Source organism: Lepidochelys kempii, chromosome 1 (assembly GCF_965140285.1).
Source record: "Lepidochelys kempii isolate rLepKem1 chromosome 1, rLepKem1.hap1, whole genome shotgun sequence".
NCBI classification, from domain to species: domain Eukaryota; kingdom Metazoa; phylum Chordata; order Testudines; family Cheloniidae; genus Lepidochelys; species Lepidochelys kempii.
The window spans coordinates 234194872-234208749 of NC_136380.1; the positions used below are offsets into that span (position 1 = coordinate 234194872).

General features: G+C 39.3%; 1 protein-coding gene across 5 annotated transcripts in view; it reads right to left on the bottom strand.

Annotated features, from left to right (window-relative positions):
• SOX5 (SRY-box transcription factor 5) overlaps positions 1 to 13878 on the bottom strand; it is a 547425-nt gene that overhangs the window by 29501 nt on the left and 504046 nt on the right. For all 5 annotated transcript variants that reach the window (XM_073318355.1, XM_078849539.1, XM_078849535.1 and 2 more), the window contains exons 10-11: positions 9512 to 9689; positions 4043 to 4215 (exon numbers count right to left, since the gene is read on the bottom strand). In XM_073318355.1, the coding sequence (XP_073174456.1) occupies positions 4043 to 4215; positions 9512 to 9689 (351 nt within the window). The remainder of the gene's footprint in view (positions 1 to 4042; positions 4216 to 9511; positions 9690 to 13878) is intronic.

The window sequence follows — 13878 nt, forward strand, 5'->3', positions numbered from 1 at the left end:
TAAGTAACAAGCTATAATTAACTGTAGATCACAATTATAAATAAAACTATGTTCCTGGGTTTCCAAGAAACCAGAAAAACACACACATACACACTTCTGATTTATCTTGAAGCATTTCCAAGAAAAGAATTTTAAAAATATATTTTATTGCATTCCCAATTAAAATACGTTTCAGTAAAATCTACATTCATGATGTAGATTTTACTAAAACCCTCTGAAATTAAAGTACCCATAAAGTGTTGGGTGCCACAAATCAAGGCATCCAAAAATCCTAGTCACTTTTCAATCTCTTTTTCTGCTTATGCCTCCTCTAGCATAATGCCTCTCCAATCCCACACAATTTCTCTCTGTCTGACTCCTGCCTTACAGTTCAGAGCACTGCCCATCTACAAAGACCCATCCCAGCTGGGAACATGAAACCTAGCCACTGGGTCATGTGAATGTATGGAAAACAGCCTCTGAGGCTTTAAGATGAGCATTCATAAAAGGGGATTGCCTGCCCCTGTTCCTTTCCAGCCACACCCAGCAGACAGATCCTTAACAGTACTCATGACTTTGGGCTGTTCAGAAATGCAGACCCAGGCATTGGTGGGTGGGATTACTATTCGTGCAATAAAAAGGCTCAACCAGCCCTTTTTTAGCTCCATACTTATACCACCAACACTGGGGAAGAAGGGACTCAATCTCTGGACCCCACCATGGCACGGTGTGCCTGGCCCATAAAGATTAGCAACATTCCAGCGAGAATGAAGTGATTCAGGATCATCTTGCTCTCTAGCACATGGCATACACAGCTATGTATCAGTACATTTGTGTGCAAGCACCTTAACCAATCATTAATGCGTTCATTGCAATGCCTCTGTAGCTATCCCGTTCCCACCTGTTCTGCAGGGAGCAAGGGACAAAAGCAGGAAACCCAAAGGCCTGGCAGTTTGGTGTGTTTGCCTCTTAAATCACTGGGCCTGCCCTTAAGCTTGTTGATGTAAACCCTTAGAGACCGATCTATGATATTCTCAGTTTCTCCCTCCCCACTATGTTTCTCTCTTTCTCTTCCAAGAAAAAGGAAAGAAAAATTTCAGGAATATAATTTAACTGAAACTGGCAATACTTTCCTTTTTTTTTTTCCCCCCCCAAATGCCAGGGAGATGTCTTGATAAAAGCTTTAAGCAAAAACCTATATCCAAACACCCTCAAACTTTGGAGAAGTTCAGATCCTGAATTGGATCAGAACTTCCTGTCTGGCTATAATTAGATGAGAAGACCCAGAATATATGGAAAATTCAGCTAGGTTTCCAAACTTCACAGCCACCTCCCTTTCTCTCTGCTGGGTCAATCCAACCCCCCCCCCCCACACACACACAAATAAATCTCTGTCAACTCTGAGATCCTGCAGCTCCGAAGGGAATTTCACAACTAGCCCCCCCATCAGTATAATGGGTCAAACCAGCAATCCAGATCCAAACACCACTGCACTTTTCTAGAGTTCAGATTTGGCTCGAACCTTTGTGTCTTCTTCAGAATGAAATCCTGATAAAGTTTGGCAGCTATTGTATCAAAAAAGCTATTGCCACTTTAGAAAAGAAAACCTGAACTCCCAACCCCGCAAATGCAATACCTTCCCCTCATGCACACCCAAGCAAACAGGGAACATGAACTAGAGAGCAAAATAAACCCCAAAGCTTGTGGTGAGGGTGAGAAGTGAAAACAGAAGGGCAAGGAGGAGCCTAACAATAGGAAAGTAACAGAATAAAGCGAATGCAGATGGCTCCACTCCTGTTACTTAATCAAAAGGCTGTGCAAAGTCACTAGAGCCGGCATAAAGTCATGTGTTAGAACAACAGCTGATCTGTGTATTAAAGAAGATTAACTTGCAGTGCCATGGTGGAGGGCCTGGGATTATTTTATGTACTTCCATTGCTGTACAAGCCGTCAGCACAATTACTGCCCTCCGATGTGAATGACTGATCTGTAACCACAGCTAAACAGCATGCTGCTTAGGGGCCTGGGTGCTTCATGAAGATGAATTTCCATACCATCAAAGTGCTTTTAATGGGCTCCCTGATCCAACCACAAGGCCTGCTTTGCAAGTATATAGGACTCAGGATGAAGGCTTCCTGTCCAAAAGGATTTGGTCGGTTGTCACTTGACAATTCCCAGCCAGCACAGGGGAGGAAAGGGGGGGGAGATAGGTAGAGTTGTCTCTGCTTTGGAGGATTAAAAAAAAAAAAGGGTACAGATGCTTTCTGAATGCAACCAACTGCTGTATCCACAGCTGAATTCAATGCGCTTAACAAATAATGGCAATTTAGCTATGCTTGCGAGGAATAGCTTGAGTCACTTTGCATTAGCATCTGGCTGAGTGTTAAAGTCATTTCTACATGGGGAGCACAGAAAAGGAATTTCTGCTCCAAGCATCCTTTCAAGAATGCTTAAATATTTGAATATAAATTCCTTTGTGCTTGTGATCACTTCGCCTTATAGCTGACACTCTACTTTCCCCCCTTCCCTTCTACTACTCTTCTATATGAAATGCCATAAACATGCTCTGTCCCTCTCTTTCAATACCTAATGCCCTTATTCTTCTAAAAGAGGTTTTATGTACTGCCAGACACCTATTACACTGACCTCTTTTTTCTCCCCCTTCCTCTCAGGAGAGTGCATGAAATTGGAGCCATTTCTACATCATTTACACCCATGCTAGGCTGGTGAAAAAGTACAGTAGGAACAGACTCGCATGTACATTTAACATTCATTATCCGGTCTGCTGGCTTCTCACAGCTTATTGATCAAATTCCATCTAAAAACCAGGGAAACTGGAAAGCTATCCAAATTAGCAATCTGCTCGTTCTGGACAATATTGTTTGACTCACAAGCTTCCCAGGATGACTGACTTTCAAGTTATTGCTAAGTAGCTGATCATTTTTATTCTATCTGTCTGCCTATCTGAATGAGTCACATGGGGATCTTGGAATGAAAGAGCCACCAGAACTGGGAGAGCCAATAAAATTTCATTTTTACCGAATGCAATAATATTTCACCTTGATTATTTTGTAGCATTAAAGCAGTTTTGTCTGGAGAAATATTTGGGAAAAAATCATGGAAAATATATTGTAAAAACATGGTTTTGTGACGCACCCAACAACTTTTGCACATTTCTGTCTTGGATAGCGTAACTGTCATAATTGATATTCTGTCAATGTAAACGTGGCCAGGAAGGGAGCAATGGGCTTACACACACCTTCAGCAAGGGGTAGGGCACCAGAAAGTAGTCACAGGCATTTCCTGAAAAAAGCAGGAAATCATGGAACCTGTGACTCTTGTAACCCCCATGACAAAAGGACAGTGCTAGATACAATATATACAAGTGTTCCCTGAGAGGAAAATATTACCTTAGTTGATGATTTTGCTTATTACAGCTTAGCAGGCCAGTTCAAAATTAGAATAATGCAGGGCCCCTCAATTCTAGTGCTTCTAGAAAGTATTTGGTACAGTTCGTATTGTCAATTCTCTGTTTTTTCAGTTTTGCTAAGTCATCTAACATGACTTGACAGTGCTATGTTGCAATGGTCACAAAACATCATATATGACAGCCTCATAAAGCTAAATATCCAGAAGCTGAGCCCGAGTATCAGCAAAGCTTATGATCCTAAAGAAGCTTGCATATTTGCAAATCCAGCTCATCTCACAAAAACATGTAAGCATTTCCATAAAGCAAGATTTTCACTCACACCCAGATATTTCAAAGATCACCTAGTCATAATACATATTGACAGCCTGGAACAGAGCGTTAGTGGTCTCCAAAGTTTTCATAAGTACTTTAACTATGTTTTAGGCTCTACTGTCTCCATGACTGTGTGGGGCTGTTTTTATTTGTTTTTTGACAGAAGCAAATATTCTAAAAGGAAGGAGAGAGACAGAGCAGGGAAGAGAGGAAAAGAAAAGAGAGGGAGAAGGAGATGTGTGTGTGTCTCTGTAATGCCTGAACATGAGGAGAATATGATCACCCAAGTGACTATCAGAAAAGGGAGTCTCAGGAACTGACCTTTTCTGTCCTGCAGTTATTGAGACCCAGACTATTCACAACAGCCACCTTCCCATCAAGCACCTGTTGCTCCCTCCGAAGTTGCTCCTTCATCTGTCGGGCCTCCTGGATTGCCTTGGTGACAGCATCGTGGTCATTTAAATAACCTGACGACGTGATAGAAGAAAGAATATCTTAAAAAGAAAGGAAAAAAGAAAGGAAAGTTACAAGAAAACATTTTCACTTTTGTCAATGAAACTCATCAGTGCTTTCCTTGGGCGCTTAATTAAATGAGAAAGAGACAGAGACAATGAGCAGACCCATAAACCTGTCTGTGCTTGGAAATTAGCTGTTGTTATGATAGAGCCACCTGGGTATAAACCATGAGAAACATTAATACCGATAGCATCACTGATACTTGATTCCATTAGTTTCAATGTTTACCCAACATTACAGAGATTGGCCTTGTGGTTTGTATACAGCAGGATGTAACTTGATAGGGGACGTGGGAGGCCTTGATCATGCAAGCAATCCAAAACTATTAAAAATAGACCATTTTTTCCCTTCCCTTTCTTAAAACTTGTGAATACATTAAAGTAAACCACAGGTGGCGGTGGTTTGCTATAGATACAAAGCGCATAACGGCTGGGAAAAGAAACTTCCCGCTGCCGAATGCTCCCCACCACCACCTGTCATTCAGAAATGTATAAGAAACCACAGCTACATGGACCTGTGTTCCCACTCTATTCATGTTGCTGATATTAGGTCAGATGTCTACAGTATTTGGCTGTGAATTCACCTCCTAGGGTTTAGCACTAGTAGTGGCTGAAATATTTCATTTTAAAATGTTACAATCATCACCAGCACAGCTAATGCTATTTAATTTTAAACGTGATACTTTGTCATTTTTTCCCTTTAGCGTACTGTAGATTATACTTATTATGATCTGCATATGATTTGTAGGATGGAATACTGATGGAAGACTCCAAGCCCCAGTCTATTTTTCAAACATTATAGGAGAAGCTAGTATCTATCATTCCTCCCCACCCACCCCCCTCCACACACACTCTTCTTTCTGTCTTTTAACTAGGGCATAAAAATGGCATAAAATGAATCTGCAATATGAAATTGCCCAGAAAAGGGACTTCTGTTTGTGACATGAGGCTAAATCTAACCAGATCCATTGGTGAATTGTGACAGATGGAGGGACTGTGAGACAGAAGGCAAGCACTAATCACACACAAAATGACCGGCTTGCCTCAACATGTTCCATGGATTCCAGCAAACTTTACACCCTAATCCATTTTTAGAACAAAAAACATCTGGGCCATAAATCCTCTAATCTGCCAAAACACGCTATTAAATCCCATGATTTGTTGAAAAACACTAAGATTAAAGAAAGGAAATATAAAATGGCTAACTGCCGTGTTAGGAAAGTGTTATTAATACTCTTTCTTTGTCTCAATTATGAATGTTCTGTTCCTAAAGAGCCTTGTCTAATCATGTCAGATTACACATCCTTGTTGTATTGCTAGACTCTTCTATCTGATCCACTGATTGCCAAAAAACATAGAACATTGTCTTGTTGCTTAAAACATTTCAGTGGAAGAAGCTGATGTCAGATTAGTTCAGTGCTGCACTGCTGTGCCCTCATTTCCCTCCCCCCACCCCAAAATAATAACAGAATGATCCTGGCATTCTGGTCTCCTTTGGAGAATTGAAAGCAAAAGTTTCTGTATAGTCTGAGTGTAGGGGGAGCAGATCAACAAATACCTTTCAGTTAAGTATCTGAAAACACTGGCAGTTTTACATAAAATTAATTTGATCCACATAACTTATTTTTACCAAATGACCTGGCTCAATGATTTCAGGGTAATGACAGCTTTTCTAGTGCTAGGAAGGATGTAATCCACAGCTCCTAAATGGTATCATAGGGGTTTTTGGGAGGGGGGGGTCCCCATCTTAACAAGTTGCTTGGTTCTTTCCCCACCTTGCATCTGTTATTGATCAAGTTTGCATTTGGTCAGAATAAATTGTATAAAAGCAAACAAAAACCCAGTGACATTTAAAAATAGCAGTGCTCTTGATTAGATATTATAATAGTTATAATTTGTATTATAGCTGAATTTGCCTAAGAATTGGAATTCATGCCCTTCTCCAGACCATTTTTTTTTTCCTGACTACCACTCTCTTTGAGAAGATTTGGCATACGTCAGTGAATAAAAGCAAGCACTCTTTATGTTTTTCAATAGCTGCCAATATGCTGTTATGCAGAGAAAAGATTAATATAAATGCAAGTTGAATGTAAATTATTTTTGTTTAGGGTACATGGTGAATTATTGACAGAGAGATACTAAATGCACTTAGTTACAGGGATTGCCAAACCAGTATTTAGATGTTGGAGACAACGGGGAGAGGGGAAGGTGGGACTTGTTTTTGTTTTTAATAGGTAGGCATATGCCTGCTTTTGAAAAGAAATGCCTGGATTTAAAGTTGTATGTGAAGCCATGACATGTGTGACTCCTCAAGTTTTAGCATGATTTACAGGCAGTGAGGATGGGTCTAACCAAAGGACTACATGCCATGTGTGCCATTTCACCAGCTATGTGCCCTACATTATTTTTGATATAAAGGTGCATGCTCCCCTTGACCAGATACAGCTGAACAATATTGTGAGCACAGTGACAACAAACAGTCTGAAGGATGGATTTTAAAAGGGGGTTTTAAAGTGAATTTAGTGGTGGGGAAAGGTGCCAGCCTATCTGAATTCCAGGACAGTGGGCCTAAGCCCACCTAGATCAGAAGGCCCTCCCTCTCATGGGCAGCCCTAGAGACCAAAGTCCTCTTTTTATCCAGAGATCAAAGACAGCATGGTTAAGGCCTTGCAAGGTTCCCAACTGGTGTGCTTCAGCCCTGTGCTGGAGCAACCTACCTCTCACAGTAAGAAGATAGTTCAGTCTACCTAGCCCATTCAATACTTGGTCTTTTTGCTTAAAGTGACAACGAGGCTGTCAATTATGGTGGTTTTATGTCATGTGCAAACTTCTGCTAGGGGCTTGACTGAGCTCAACAACTCATTTTGTTAAGGTCAACAAAGAGTTTATACATGGTAATGGCTTTTGCTTACTACAACCTTGGCTGGCTGTGAACTAGTTACCTAGCAGTAAAAGGCTCTACATACCATTACCAAGCCTCTGAATCATCCAGTCCTCCATAAAGGACAGATTTTTGATAGGAGCAGCCTGTGTCTGTCCAGTTCTTGTGCTGCATTTAAAGACAGCTTATCTTGTACAGTACACACAATGATTCTGTTCAGCTAGCAACCTCAAAAAGTCACTTTCTGTATTGGTAGCTAGGAGATATAAAGCAGTGAACTCTACGTCATTAACAATAACTTAAGTATGTTATCTTTTGCTCCACAGTTTTCCATGGTTTATTAATAGTATAACACATTAATTCTTCTTACAAGAGTGACCTTTAAAGCTCCATTCATCCTCACAGCTGTTATCCAATTACATTATCACTCATTACAGGTACAGTGTTTCAAAATCTGCATTTTGTTAAAAGGAGTAAAGTAAATTGTAGGGATCTCAAATCCATGGAAAATACCATGGGTGGAGGAGGAGGAGAACAAGAGACCGTCTGCCACTCAGAGGCAGGTCAGATTCTTAACTCTATGCTTAGAGCTGCTGTTCACTCTCCTCAGGACAAAGGTTTTAAAGAGAAAAAAAATGAAAACTCAGCCCACTGTACACAGAGAGCAGCAGGGCCAAACAGATTAAAGATGCAAATACATTACTAACCTAGCAAGTTAAATAGTGTAGTTCTAATAAGAATAATACATAATAAGTCATGAATTAACAATAGGATATTTATGAAACATTTATGGAGTTCTATAGAATGTCATGCCAGATAAAGTAATTTCCCTTTTCACCCTGGCCATAGAAGTATGTTCTCTATTTGGTGCATGTAATCATAACTCCCATCAGTATGCACACTGAGTGAAGACTGTGGGACCCACATATAGGGATTTTAAAGTTGGGGCAGAAGTATGGGTCTTAGTGGTGTATGTGCAACTGGAATATGCTGCACAGTGCACTTGGGTGGAGTACATGTTCATTTATAGGGAGACAGAATGGATGTCTCAAATAGTTTCAGTGCATTGCAATGGAAAAATCACAGGAACAGCCAAACTGGAGCAGACCTATGGTCCGTTCAGTCCAGTATCCTGTCTCCAAAAGTGGCCAGTACTAGCTGCTTCAGAGGAAGGTGCAAGAAACCCCACAATAAGCAACTGTAGGATAATCTGCCCCCTCCCCCGACCCCCTGGAAGCTCTCAACCTAATCCCAAAAAGTTTAGTGATTAATTTACACCATCCTGCAATCACAATTCAAGTTACAGTAGAACCTCAGAGTTACGAATAGAGGTTGTTCGTAACTCTGACATGTTCATACTCTGGACAAAACATTATGGTCGGTTCTTTCAAAAGCTTACAATTGAACATTGACTTATTACAGCTTTGAAATGTTACTATGCAGAAGAAAAATGCTGCTTTCCCTTTATTTTTTAGTCGTTTACATTTAATACAGTACTGTACTATATTTGCTTTTTTTTTTTGGTCTCTGCTGCTGCTTGATTGTGTACCAAATGAGGCGTGTAGTTGACTGGTCAGTTCGTAACTCTGGTGTTTGTAACTCTGAGGTGCTACTGTATTTTCAATCACTTTGTACAATAGATTGGAAAAGATTATCATTACAATGGGGTGTGTCTGCATGTTACTTATACATATACATTACACATAAGGACATGGCACGCACGTTGGGGCACACATCCCTCCCCCCCTTTTAATATAAAGCACTTGTGAAATATAAAGTGTCAGTAACAGCAGAACCATTTATTGTTTAAATGGTCGCAAGAGAGGCAGTTTTGGAGGGAGGGAGGAATAATAATATATTACAGAACAATACTAAAAGCAGCTAGCCTGACTATTTTCAAGATACAATGTAAAGTATGTTTTGAAATGTACCTGGTGACTTTTTAGTTAGCCATTAATATTACTCCTGGTAGATTAAGCTAAATGCACAAAGCTTTTCAGTGGACTATGCATCAAACCTGTAATTTTCTAAGGAACTGTATGCACATGTAGACATGTAACTCCTAGGGATTTGTTTAAAAGCTTATTCATCAGTTGTTTATACTTTTAAATGGTGAATGTCTGAAATCACTGTAATACAGTAGTAGCCACAAAACAATCATTTATGAATTGTTATCATACAGAAGTATCTGAAATAACACAAGTTTTTCCCATGCGGAATGTGAAGAGTTAATGCACTACTGAGATCACTGAGCACTTTTCCACATGAATGCAATATTAGGCCCCACCTTCTATTTATCATATGCCATTGTGTGGCATTGGTTGGCAAATGCTGATTTTTTTTTAATGCTGATCTCTGAGCTACATCAACAAAACCAAAAGAAAACAAACGTACCTATTGTGTTAACTCTGGCCGAAGGACTGGCTAATGTTGCTGGCACTGAGGATTTGAGTGAACCGGCCCCACTGTTTATTCTCAGAGCTGGCATATGAGGAGAAGTGGGCGATGTTGGAGATTTTCCCTCAGACGTCTTGGGTTTAGCTGAGAGGTTCAGCGGCTGGGCCACTTCATCCTACAACGAGCACAAGATAAAGCATGTCATAAAGATGCTGCTGCCGCTGCCATAGTTGTACCCAAACACATATGGTCACGTTCCATTCATGTGAAGTTGCAAAGGAGTGATCCTAAAAACACATCATGCAACATTTCCTATGACGCCATCGTGTTAGGTCAGCTGGGAATCAAAATGACCCATGAACTGGAGAATTAGAGAACATTCTTTATTTACACAATGTACATAAGAATTTTCTCCAAATTTGCATCTACATGATACATAGTTATACAATCCAAACAGGAGTACAGTTACAATAATATTTTGTGTAACTTTTAAAAACTTGAGATAGGTGGAAGAAATAAAAATTAATCACAACTTCCGTCTAAAATTCAACCTCAACCCAAACTTACTTGTAGTTCTAAAACTTGGGTAAACTTGTGTGAGTAAATGTGTTGATTTTGTATTTCTATTTTTATTTTCCTCTGAACTCCCTGGTTTTCACAAGTATCATAAGCAATCTCTTTTATGGGTATTTTTACCCAGCCAGAACCAGAAAGTCAGTTTTTGTGCTAGTTCCAAATTCCAAATCTCCATCAGAGATTTGCATTGCATAATTTAGAATAAGCATCTAAACTTTTGGATTTTTATAGGAAACTTTAGAGGTTCGCTAATAATTACCATGGTTGTGTACATTGACAACATGGGCCAAGTTCATAAAGAGAGTTCAACTACGAGTGAAATCAACAGGAATTATATTTGCTTTGTTCAGGACTGAATCTTGCATATTATATATATATATATATATAGAGAGAGAGAGAGAGAGAGAGAGAGAGAGAGAGAGCAATAAACAATTCTGAATAATATATTAAAAATCAAAAGTCACTTTTTTGGTTTGACTCTAACGAAAAGCAAAAGAAGGATCAGAGAAGCCCCTTTCTGTCCCTATAGAGGAGATACAATAGCAAACACTTTTTAAAAAATTACTTTTTAATATCCAGAAATGGTATCTATGTTTTCGGACCATTCTGCCACATACTTATCTGCAACTTGTGTGCCTGCTATTATCCTATCATGCCAAAGCAGGATATGTTAAAGATGTCCTTGCAGAGCTAAACTTTACTCTGCAACTTGTGAATTAAGAAGCCCATCCTTTAACTAATGGAAGTAATATTTTTGCATGGGTTCTATTACAGATATAATAGGGTTGATTCTGGTCTCCCTTTGTAAGTTTTACTTTTAAGAAAGTCCATTTGCTCCTATGAAATTATTTCCGACTGACACCAGTGAGAAATCAGAATCAGGCCCATAATGTAGGACTGGTAAATGTGGAGCAAACTCCACTGGAATTTTTCCCTGTTACTGTTGGAGTATCTGAAACTACTGTAATACTAATTCTGGTCCAAAGAATGCAGTATGCTGCAGAAAGCAAGGAATTGTCCAGTGGTCTATATTGCATATGGAAACATGTTATATAAATATGAATGTCTTCACCATCATACAACCTACTTATAATTCTGCAAAGCACTGTTATGCCACCTTTCAATTATCTCAAACAGGCAAGCTTCTGAGTTGTCTTTATTATATTTGAATGTATTTGATTACTTTATACTTCATAGTTAAAAATGAATTAAAGCAGAATAAACAAAATGATCAGGGAAATAAAGGACAAAAATGTCATCTTTAAAGCGATAGTAAAGTTCTCCTAGATATTTCCTGTGAAGAATAATACAGAAAAAAATCAGTGGGCACAATGTTCAAAAGTGCCCAAGCGATTTAGGAGCCTAAATCCCATTTTCAACAGTGACTTAGTTCACTTAGAAGCACTCATTGTTTCCCCATAACACTTAGCTCCTTAGAGGCTTCTGGAAATTTACCCAGTTTAACTGAAATTATTTGATATGTGTAAATTTACAATGTTTAGAATCCATTCCACTTAAGACTAAGAAATACAAATCCAGTCCTGGTGCTTGCTTGACTGTTGATGCACATTCACATCTGAAAAAAACACAGCCACTGTGTTGCTAAATGGGATGGGGTTTGTCCTGTTGTTCCACTATTTTCAATAGAAAACAACAGCACATCCGTGGTAGATCAGCAGTGAAGCGGTTAAATTAAAAAGTGCAGTTTAAAAAAAAACAAACCAAACCCAAACCCCAACAAACCCAACCACCTGTGTTGATGAAATGTGCCAGACTAATATCCCTGGAGACCAAAGTCCTCTATTTAGCACAGAATAGATCACCAGAAGCAAAAGTTCCCCACCAACTTTTATCAGCTCCCTTCCAGAGAGGTCAGTTTCCATGTACATTCAATTCTTGACCTCTATTATAAGTGCCAAAAAAAGGGTTGATTAGTTCCAGATATGGTGATGAGCTCTGCGAACAAATGTCTGTCCACTGAAAACCTGACTGAGACCACCACCTCATTTCATATAGGCCATCGAACAGTCATCAGATGCGAATGGCTTTCACTGACCATAAAGACTTAGACTAGATTCAAATTTTCATTTTAGAGGTGAGGGCTCCATGCCCTCTCCCTTTAGAACGAATCTTTGGGCTATCCAGTCCCACTGAGCTTCACTTCCTTTCCTTCTCTCTCTCTTTTCCCTGCCTCCCTCACTCCCATCCTCCCCTCCCCCCCTTTTTATTCTGGTGTGAAGTGCAAGGCTTTCCGTTAGCTCACTAAGCAGTTTTATTTTTTATGTCTCATTTAATGCAAGTTGGAAATGGAGGTGGCGGTCTTTCTGTCTGAGTTACCCTGCCATAGAGATGTCTGTGCTGTAACTATTCGTGGTGCTAAGAATGCTCTTCTTCATTCAAGTCAGCACAGCTTTCTCTGGAGCCAAGAAGTGTAAGGCCTTGTGGAAATAATAGAAGTCGACAGTTCCAGAGCTGATAAATGTCATTCCAAATTGCCCCTTCATTCACTTTCATTGTGTGTTCAGGCTAATGGTAAATTAATTGGAGGTCACACAAGTTTGGTTCTTATACAGGAGAATGAGTGGACTATTTTGAGCTATTACACGTATTTACAACATGATGTTACTTTACCGCTCAGAGTTCATAATATTTTACCTCTCTTATTTCAAAAGGCCCTATCAAACCCAAATTTGGACTGAAATGCCATTTAAAATCTGGTCTGAGAGTTTAAAAATTCTGAGTCAGATCCTTAGGATCTGGTATAAAAAAAAGTTTGAGGATTTGGTTATAATGTACAATTGTTTTGAACATGAAGATCAACAATAGAACCTTCATTCAATATGTGATGGAACACTTTCTCCCTTCCTTACTTGCACATATATGTTTAAATTCTCTGGACCAGAGATTCTACTCTCAACTTTCCCAATTCAAATTGGGAAGAGCTGCATTTACTTCATTATTGATTTACACCTGTGTAACTTAGAGAAGAATTTGGCATTTTGCCTTCTTACCATTATTTTTACCAATACAGTTGCAGCTAGTATGTTGCCAGCTTAAAAGTCTAGCAGGCCTGATTTTCATTTATACTGAGAGCCCTTTATACCACTCTGGCAGTGTAAAAGGCCCTTGTGTAAATAAAAATCAGACCCAACATGATCAGTCCAGTAGACAGTGCCTTTAAGGGGTGGGGGGAAGGGGACAGAGATTTTTTTAGGTGGATCACAGAGTCTAACATTACTTTCCATACTTACTTTTATTAGAGGAAACCCAACATTGATTGGTCCCTGCCTCACTCCCCCTTTCCCCCAACACACACACACGCAGAATTATTGTAAGATACCAGTAAAAAGAACAGGACAATTTTTTTTTCCTGAAGAGTTAATAATGTCAATCATTTATTTATATAATCAGCCCAAACTATTAATGCTTAAAGCAGAAGACATTAAGACCTAAAAGTCTTGTAATAATATAAACACAGATGTGATGAAAGTGAAATATGATCTCGATTAAAGGTTATGAAATGTTTCCTTTGAAAAGTGGCATATTTGGCTAACAAAACAAAACAAAAAATTAAGAAATAAACGTGGGGAGCAAAGCAGAAGCAAAAACATACCACTAAGGCTGCTAAAAGGAAGTATATGCAGCAGAACCAATGCACTGTAATGGAGATTTCAGTCCCTTATGCCATGGTAATATCAGCACAGCATTCTTTCCAACAGCCTTAGTGGTTTGCTTTCCTTTGTTGAAAGATCATCATAAACTATACTAGAGATGGACCCAATACCTCA